General features: G+C 38.6%; 1 protein-coding gene across 1 annotated transcript in view; it reads left to right on the forward strand.

Moving 5' to 3' along the window:
* Nucleotides 1–10,000, forward strand: part of LOC137969963 (katanin-interacting protein-like) — a 62,153-nt gene that overhangs the window by 29,249 nt on the left and 22,904 nt on the right. The window contains exons 26-34 of the mRNA XM_068816387.1: nt 710–862; nt 4,200–4,292; nt 4,553–4,624; nt 5,232–5,309; nt 5,990–6,051; nt 7,203–7,347; nt 7,418–7,463; nt 8,337–8,458; nt 9,525–9,625. Coding sequence (XP_068672488.1) covers nt 710–862; nt 4,200–4,292; nt 4,553–4,624; nt 5,232–5,309; nt 5,990–6,051; nt 7,203–7,347; nt 7,418–7,463; nt 8,337–8,458; nt 9,525–9,625 — 872 coding nt within the window. The remainder of the gene's footprint in view (nt 1–709; nt 863–4,199; nt 4,293–4,552; nt 4,625–5,231; nt 5,310–5,989; nt 6,052–7,202; nt 7,348–7,417; nt 7,464–8,336; nt 8,459–9,524; nt 9,626–10,000) is intronic.

Genomic DNA, 10,000 nt, shown 5'->3' on the forward strand with positions numbered 1-10,000 from the left:
ATTTGCTTAAATATTACATACAAAGCACAAAACAAATTACAAATTTAAAGGAAACGAAGAATACAAATAAATGTATATAATGGTATCAGACAAGAAAGATACATGTATGTTTTATTACTGACCAAAATATTGACCATAAAGGGCCTTGTTTAAATAAATGCTTAGTTTGCTTATTTTTTATGGATGTGGGGATATTATTCCAGAAATGGCGTCCAATCACTGTCGGGCAGAACATTCTAATCTTAACTGCTGCAACTAATTACGTTGCTCGGATAAGTAAGAAAGATCAGAATTTCAAGGTTTATGGCCACGGAGGTGGCCTAAAGTGTAACAATGTCAGGACGTTTTACAAGACTTAGAAGGACATAATTAAGGGTAGTAATGTGATCACTACGCGAAACGTCGCTAATATTTCCTTTTGGCTTCACTATTTGTGTTAAAAATGTGAGTGCCTTAAGTCGCCTTGAGTGCCCTGTGTATACTTCGGTAAATTGCTCATGGTCCTTTTCCATGACCTGTAGGAGCGGATGATATGCAACACACTAGTACAGTGACAGCGAGCAGGTGGAATCTGAAAGGCCGATAACAAAAGCCTTTGTGGTTTAATGCTATAATATGGAGTTGACACCTGAGAACACCATGGTTGTTAATTTTTTTTCTTATTAGTTGTGTTGACGTTTTCTTTTAAAAAGTTGTTACTTTTATACAGCACGGATAAACCAGACTCAAAGCCAGTAGAACATCAGCAGATTCCAAAGCCACCAGAATTACAAAGAACACATCCGAGATCACCAAGGACGCATCGACTACCATTATCAACCGAGGAGAGTAAGGTTTCAAAACCTGTTCATGAACACGTAAGGTAAAAAGGGTTTCTCGTCTTCTTTGGCTCATGCTAAGCAGTAGACTACTTGGACCGAAGACCCTATGCAAAAATGGCTGCCTTTAAATGATTCTTTTGTTCATATTCAAAATAGCCCAACTAACCTCGTTTTTGAGACAAAAATTCTAAAGAATTTGTTATTCCGAACAAGGTTAGTTGGGCTATTTTGAATATGAACAAAAGATTCATTTAAAGGCATCCGTTTTTGCATAGGGTCTATACGGTGGCCATTTTCAATTATATTGTTCCAATAGCTATTATGGGATGCCCAGAGGGCAAATACATATTAATTTCGCGCCTTGAACATCCCATGATATCTATTTAAACAATAGAAATCAAAATAGCCGCCGTATCTTCGAAGTAGTCTATTGCATTTACTCCGTTCTTTGACTTATATCAAGTTTGTCCCCTGTTCCTGTATTCGCTTTTTTCACCAATCCCATAATACGGTTTATTTATTATAATTTTTTTTACTGGGGCTGCCAGTATGGCCTGCCAGTATGGCCTGTCACTCCCCTGCTAAGTGGTGTCTTTGTGCATAGAGCCTTCTGCGAGTATTTTCTTAGGATCGAGAGGGTAGTGGGAAATGCGTGGATTTCTCTGGTGGACACAGTAGAACGATTAACTTAGCCTGCAATGGCGTCGAACGTCATGTAACGCGAATGGCGTTTTAGTGGATCCTTGAACAAAATATACCCTTATGGAGCTCAATAATGGAAAGACAGTTGGATAAACTAGGCAGGCGGTGAAAAACCAACACCTGGAATCTCAAAAGCGACGAGTAATGGACTTCGACAACAATCTATCGCCCGTCGAGCCGAAATCGAAGTGAGCTGTATTTCTAAAATAATATTTAACCAAGTGTGCTGTTATGTAGAACACTGAAACCAAATGGAAAATTCTCTGGTTCAACAAAGACAGAGAACGATTGAACGAATCGAACACCTTACGTGGATCTGTGATCAACTCTGCACAGTCTTCAGGTAAAAACAATAATTGGAAATGTGACAGCCAAGAATTATTTGAAAGAAAGGTTGTCGTGTATTTTGTGCTTCATTATTCAAGGAAAAGGTTCTTTATGGAAACGGTTTGATCCTGAAATTTAGTTTGTTGCAATATTGCGCGTATTTGACACGATTGAGTTTCTTCTCTTCACGCACGTAATGAAATAGAAGGGGTTTTTGCCTCTAATAGCAAATATGTTGTTTGTTTCAAAAAATTGTTCGCTGGAAAAGGTGGCCTTTATGAATTCATCATGTTTTATGATATGCGAGCTTAACTGGATAGTTTTTATGGCAATAGTAAAGCATTTTCTTGTCAAAATGAGGTTAGCGTCTTTCTGGTGTGTTAACTTAATTAAATCGTGAGTTTGCCATCTGCCGCGTAACCTTGATTTCCACTCTCAAAACTACCTCCAGAACCTACTTTTTGCGTAGAATAAGCTTTTAGAATGATGTTCTTGTTTTGCATAAAGCAAGCTAACAAAATCTGTACCTTGCTGAGTTCGCATTTGTTAGCGTTAATAGTATTTTCGGTCCGATGCTTCTGTTTTATGAGGGGTAGATTATTTTGGTCTCCCATCCAAACACTAACCCCGCCGGACAGGGAAAACTTCAGTGAACTTTGGTATTACAAAGCTGTCAGATGCTCAGAGGGCACGCTTAAACTTGTGGTCAAAAGAAGTTGTGAGGGAACTTGAAAATTATCAACATGTCAGCCCAGAAGCCAGTGTTTCTCGCTTCTCTTTTATTTGTTATTCGTCAGAGACTGGAATGCTGTAGTTCAATACCACACAATTCAGTGCCTTCTGATTTTCTGTAACACGTACCATAGGCAACCCAGTGTATGCTTTTTTTTTTTTTTGGGGGGGGGGGGGGGGGGAGGGGGGGTATTTGCATTAAAACAATAGATATTCAGTTCACTGAAGTATGATACAGTCCCAAGAGTAAATAACTTGTATTGTTTTTATGTTAATAATATACATGAAAAAAATCCTCGATTCTTATTGCCTGAGAGCAGTGCGGTTTAAGTGTAACACAGTGCAAAAAGTGTAATACACCAGGGGCGGTTTCCTGAAAGGTGTAATAACCTTATTCCAGGGATAAATGTGCCTGGAATAAAGCACATTTATCCCTGAAATAGAGTTATTACACCTTTCAGGAACCCGGCCCAGCGCAAAGAGTGTAATACCAGTGCAAATTACACATCGAAATTCTGGATTACGATTGGCTAATAAACAATAGGGTTTGGTCAGAACTAATCAGATCTTTTGTTTTCAAATCAAGCGCACGCCCTGGTTGGCGCAATTCATGACGCAAATTTTCCCTGATTGCGCGTGATACGCGTGCGTTTCCTCTGCCTAACCATCTCGAATTTTTTCATGTTTATTATGTATGGGTTATTGACCAAGCGTGAGGTCAAGATGACTGGATATTGGCCAAGTTCTTTTTTTGCGTGTTTATGGACCGAGACGAAGTCGAGGTCCATAAACACGCAAAAAAAGAACGAGGCCAATATCCAGTCATCTTGACCGAACAATCTTGGTCAATAAAGGATTTATTATATGACTTAAAACACCAAAAAAATGATCTTTGATCTTGCGGGACCAAGCGAGAAATCCCGAGCGGTCAGTATCGCTCCATCTTGCCCGCTCGGGTAGCCAATCAGAGCACGTGATTTGGTTCATCTTGCCCGCTCACGGAGCTAGTCATATAATAATAATAAGTAATCACATGATTTTTTCCTGCGATTTGTAATAAATAAGCACTTGTCGTCTTTGAAAAAATTTACTCGTGCTTAAATATTCCAAATTGCACTGGAAATCATGTGATTACCTATACTAATACCCCCCCAAAACGTATTGCATTATGAGATGGTGAAAATAGTCAATTAGGATGACTCAAACCTTAGCAAACTCAAGATCGACGTACTTTAGAGGCACGTCCAAGAGTGAAATTTAAGAATATCCTCTTTTTCACGATAGTTTGAGAATACCTGTCAGCAAATTGTTGTGATAAAAAAGATAGTCTGTTTTGAGGCATATAACTTGTGCTGATTCACGGTTTCCTTCAAATAATTCAATGCAGGACATCCCACTTTTACATTGATCTGTTCACCTGACCGTAACATTGTCTTAACGTTTCGATAATGGGCAAAGTGTAAACTTAAAAGTAAAATAACAACACCAGAGATTCTATAGACACCAATTGAAAGAAAAAATCCTTTGGAATTTTCGTTCATCCATAGATGTCACTGACATTGATTATTTTCTCTGGCTAGCGACTAAACCTTTCTTTTTTACTTCAATTGCTCGCAGGTTAAAAGAAAAGGCTATGAAGTCTTTGTTGACTTCTGAATTTTCATCGTCAACAACAGGAAAAATTAAATGGGAATCAGCTTTGGCCTCCAGGTAAAAAAACTGGGTTTCCTTCTGTTGTTCTTGATGTCTGTCCAAACCCCTCGAAAATAAAGGAATTATTTGCTTACAAATAAGATTTTTACGTCTTTTGATCACTTAAGCCCGTTCAGAATTTGGGGAGGCCTGGGACTCGGGAAGGATATTTTTCAGTGGTCGTAAACCCATTTTCTACGCTTTTTTGATGCAATTATAGAGTACAACACCATATTTAAATGCAGTATGTCTTATATTTTTGTCTATTGTGCTTTTAGGTCTAATTCAACACCAAACCTTTCATCTTCACAAACTCGCAACAGCTCAGAGTCACTTGATGACTCCGTCAGGTGAGAGAAGACAATACTCTGAATTTGAGTGGTAAAACGAAGCTGCCTTGACGATTCTTCTGCAAAAATTTAGATGTGAGAAAATTCCTCCAAAGTTTACATATTCCCGTTCGAAATTATAATGGCATGAACTTAGATTCGGTAAATGAAACAAAAAAATGTAAATTCCTTTTTATAGAGTCCTCAGTATGGCTGTGTCAGTGATTGCTTTTGGTTCTTTCTCTTGCTTCAAAGAATTGTAAATATTAAGTGTTACAGACAGTAAAACGCGTGTCAACGTTTGATATATGTAGTTTCAGTCGCGTTTTCAAATTTTCAAACATATCCAGTTGGTTTACTTTCTCTTACAAATAGACCAATTTCGATAGATTAAAATTCAGTCCTAAACAAAAGGCATCATCTCCAGGGTCTGGGATTAAATATAAGGATTTGTAAGAGTTTATTCCCCAGAGCCTCGAGATGATCATGATGCTTTTTGTTTAGGTCTGCATTTTTGAATAAGTGTAATGTTTAAGAAGCCAAATCACTAAAATACCATACCCCTCCCTGCTTTTCAAGTTTTCTTATGCTAGGAGTTCAGTTGCTGTCAATATGTTTTCTCATTCAGAGGAAATGCAGCTGCTATTTCTACATTGCCCAGCAAACCACCCTGGCTCGAATCAAACAAGAAAAAGGGCAAATGTGGGTAAGACTGGAGCTACCTCCTTAGCAGCAAGTGATGGTGGAGCCTAGCTTGCTTGCTTATTTTTTATTATTAACAGCATGGGATTAATGTTTTAGCCGTATTTTTTATTATTAGAACTTATCAAAGGGTCCTTGTCTTTTTAAAAATATTTCAGTTTTCCTCTGACTGATTTAAAGAAAAATAATTTGTCTTAGCTTTGGGGGTGACGTCGTTGCGTCTTGTGGAGTTTCTCTTTTTGAACAAAGCAGTGCATATTTTAGTATGGGTAAACAATCCCCATATTGAAAACGTAAAACTTTGTGTACACCATTCCTGTCTAAAAGCCTCTCATAATTTCAGGAATATAGGTTGGCCTTCCCTTTGTTCCTTCGATGTTGACAAGAACATTCCAAACCTTAAAAATGAAATATTCTGGTGTATTAAAAATCACGACATCGAAGTACTGGGACTAAAATGAGGATTTGCTAAGCATCTTATGCTCTGCATGGAGTGAACTTTAATTTATCTTATTCTGGGTGATATACTGTCTATTTTATGTTTAAAAGTTAATAGAGATCTATCTCTTTTTCGATTCTTTTCTTAATTGAAGTAAAGCCATCGTCACCGAATTTTTTCTTGCATTAAATTTTGATGAGAAAATAAAAAATCAATCTTACCCAAGCTTGATATGTTTCTTCTAGTTCACCCACACGGTCTTCTTCACGATCCAAGTCCAGACCTATGTGGCTTGGAAACGACTCTGGTGAGTTGAGAAACTGTATAATTATAATTTATAAAGTGTCTGTATTCCAAAGCTGGTAATTTCAATCGTTCATTCGTTCGTTTGTTATAACCTCACTAATGGAATTGCTCATCTACTCGGACTATGAGGCTTTTGCTGATTTATTTTTCTTTAGATGCGGAAGTATCTGATCAGCAATTTTTGAAATGCATTCCGGTGTGACATCTTTCTGATTAGATTCTCCCTTGATAGGCCGGGCAATAAGAATTTGACTTTAGTGAATATGCTTGATGCGTTTTTACGTTCTGGTTTGATAAATGAGGCTTTTTTGTCGGGTTGCTGCGTCACGTCTTACAATGTGATTTATGTACTTGAGAAAACTCACGTGTATGAACCGGAACCGTGTTGAAATAATTGTCTAAATCACTGTTCGAGTATTTGAATGCCATCGTTTCTTCGCTAGAGTCGTTTAACCATCAGGGATCATTTGACGCAGACTGTTGTACCAAAATGATGATGATCTCCGGATTTGGTCGTCTTTTGCACATTCAGCGACAATTCCGTATAACCACGCGCTTCGTACAAACTCTTCTAGAAAGCGTATTCTTGATGGTTTATGGACCGTGAAAACCGTTAAGACGTTTTGGTAGATTCTATACTGTCCCGTCGCTTGTGCAATTCGGTTTTTAATAAAACCGTCTTGGATATCCGAGCATTTGTCCGAGTGCTTTGAACTATGGGACATTTCCAATCTTGTGCCCTGCAACTTTCATCAGACTGCTGCAATCAATCTTGTCCGGTCGATCATTACTAACTTGTGTGTAAGTTTTATTGAACGAAACATATAGTCCAAAACGCGCACATTCTTCGTTCAAAATCCGGAGCATTTTTTCACCCTTATCCACGCTGTAGGTGAGTTTACTCACATCGTCGGCCTATAAAAGTGCCATTACCGTCTCCTCTACACAATACCGTTAAAATCCTTTTTACAGTTCTACGTCGATAGAATTACATAGACGTTATTGAATAAACTACTGAGGAAGCTGATCCCAGTGAACTTTGGCAAAGGGGTGGATTTTAGCAAAAAGTGTTGTCACATCCTGCCACAGCTCATCACTCGGCAGAAATTGTGTTTTATCCATCTCCATCTTTAAAGGCTTGTTTCTCCACAGGTATTGATCGAGGCAGAAGCAGTAGTTTAAGTGACGTACAAAGCTCATCTGGAATTTCGAGCAGCAAACAAACCAGTGAAGAAACGTCCGTGACGCCAAGCGCAAGCAGTACACTCGATCCATGGCCGAGTAAATTTGAAAGCAAGTAAGTCAAACAAATTGTAGCCGTTTGATGAATTCAGCAGTTTTTTAACTCTTGACGTTATTGTTCATAGGAGCGAATCTCTACCCTCCTGTTTGGACGACGTCGCCACTCAAACAGTGAGTTATTGCTGTTATCAATGTGTCAACGATAAGACCAGAAACCCATGCATAAGGGTTGAAACGTGTAACGGCCACTTGTGTGCTGGGAAACAAGCTTCTGAATATTCAATTTGTCAAGTACCATATTTGGAACAACAAGAGAGAAACATTCAACCAATCAGTTCGCAAGAACACCGTTACGCAATACCACCAATGTTCTCTCGCGAAACCTGGAGCGAGGGGTTATATGGTACTTAGCACGGAATATTCGGAAGCTGTGAACGCGCGTTACACGTTTCAACCCTTATGGGTTTCTGATAAGACCTATGACAAAGGAATTACGGGGCTTGTCTCGCCTAGTCCTTGACTTCTTTTTTTTTTTTGGCCTGCCCCTAAATCCCTTAGGAGGAAACTCGAAAGGAAGTATAAAATTGTTTTGGCAAAATATTCGCTCTTGCAATATTTTCACTTTAGATTTAGCTGTTTAAAAAAACTAAACTAGAAATAAGGCGGCAGCGTGTAAATATATGTCTAGCGGGGTTTCAATTCTGCCCTCTGATGCCGAACTTTAGAGTTTCCTGACAAACCCTAAAAAGTAGAATCGTCTGAACAACTGTCTAGCGACGCCATATCGTGGCAAATCGATTGCAGACACATTGGACACTGATTAGGTTGCAAAGAACTACGCAAAGGACGTTGCGGAAATTTGAATATGTTTACTTGCTTTGTTCGTTGTACGTTGTCTTTCCCCATACCCTCCACGTTTCAAAAATCTTCGTTGCCTCTCTGGACCAAGAAGTACTTGGAACTCCTCATTACGTTTGCAATTGAAAATTTGTGAACAGTGGTTACTTCTTCTGTCTGATTTTTCGTGTGATTTGGTGTATGCAGCAAAAACAAAGCCGCAGTGGCTCAGGAAGGAGGAAGGTTGACGTTGAACAAGATGACACGCCCAGTACATGCCAAAATTCATCAACTCATGATGCTAAGACAGCGAGGGCCACATGGAGAAAGTATGTCTTCACTACTTACTTCCTATTTGAAATTTTACCCTATCTATGGAAAAGTTTGCTTTATTAACGTATCAAGAACATATTGTAAACTTGTTGTTCAAACTTGGAAATAGCAGCTCTCGGGAAGGTACAAACTGTTGCCTTGGCAGCCGTTTATCTCTTGGGATCAATTTCATGAACGATTGACGTTATTGTGTTTTGTCAAAGCAAGGTCGAGCTATTTTCCACTTTATTTGATCGAAAACTGAAAATATTGACTTTTTTGGAAAGAGGGACTGAAGACTGGAAAGCGGGACTGAAGACGAGAACGTCGACGTCACAATGACCGTACTTGAAAAACAATGTTGGTGTCCAGCTTTTTTTCTGCACTCCAAGAATCCCCCCTTGATTTCGTCTTGTATCTTCGTAGTGAAACTGTTAATTCATCAATTGTAAACAAAAAGTTGAATTTGGAACAAGAGAAAAGAAACAAGAAACGCTATTCTTGCTAACTTCGAATAGCATTTCAAAGGAGGCATTGTCTTGTGTACTTTCTAGGTAGTTGAAGCCTCATAGCCTTTACTCTTGTTCTTTTCGTGTTATCTTTATCTCTTGTCCCGTTCTTTTCCTTCCCTATATGTGGGTGACAAACGTTGTAGAGGTGCTAGGTACACAAGAGTAATTACCATCATTCGCTTCAGAGCGATAAAAGATACCGATGAGACTCAATGCCCTCACTTTAATGACCTGTAAAGAGTAGACCGGCCGGAGCAAAGGATACCTTTAGCCTCCTCTTAGCAGGTGGATTGTAACAACAGGAAGCGAGGTTGTTGGAAATGGAAAGATATTCTGGTTTAAAACTGTTATGAATTTACTACTATTATTAATATTATTACCTTCAAAGTATTTCACTGTTATCAAATCGTAAGAATTTGATAACCGGTTTGAACCGGTCTGAACCGGTTGGTTTTCAGTCTGAGAGGAGAAGCTGCAAAGCCAACTCAGTTTAACTGGAATGTACAGTATTAATAACTAAATCAACTGTTTTTGTGACAGTGAAGGAGTGTCTTCTTTTTTTTACTCGCAGGCAGCAGAACTTAAGTTTGGAAGAATCGTGGAGTTTGCTGAGTTTATTTGAAAAGAAACACAGGGGCCGAATCACCAAAGATCTTGATCTGGAACATCATGGTAAAAACATCCATTTCTTTTATAATATATAAATACATAACAAGAAATAACATAACGTGAAGCCAAAGCCTTTCGGTAAAACACATGGTATTTATCCACAGATGTGTGCGGAAAAACATTGTCGCAAATAAGTAGCATTACAAAAACTGAACTGAGTGCATATGATGCTCAGTACCTGATTCATTTGACTGCACATCGTAAGAGACTAACTCTTGAGCTAAAGCAACTTGCAGTGTACAGTGTGTGTCAGTAAACAACAACGCTGGAAAAGTCTTAAATTGAATAGTGATAGCGTTAAAAGAGTTGAAATGTTTGTGAGTTTGTGTGGTTAATTGATTCAGTTTTGCAGCAACACTGTATTTTTTAAAATTACTG

Source organism: Montipora foliosa, chromosome 9 (genome assembly GCF_036669935.1).
Source record: "Montipora foliosa isolate CH-2021 chromosome 9, ASM3666993v2, whole genome shotgun sequence".
Taxonomy (NCBI): Eukaryota; Metazoa; Cnidaria; class Anthozoa; order Scleractinia; family Acroporidae; genus Montipora; species Montipora foliosa.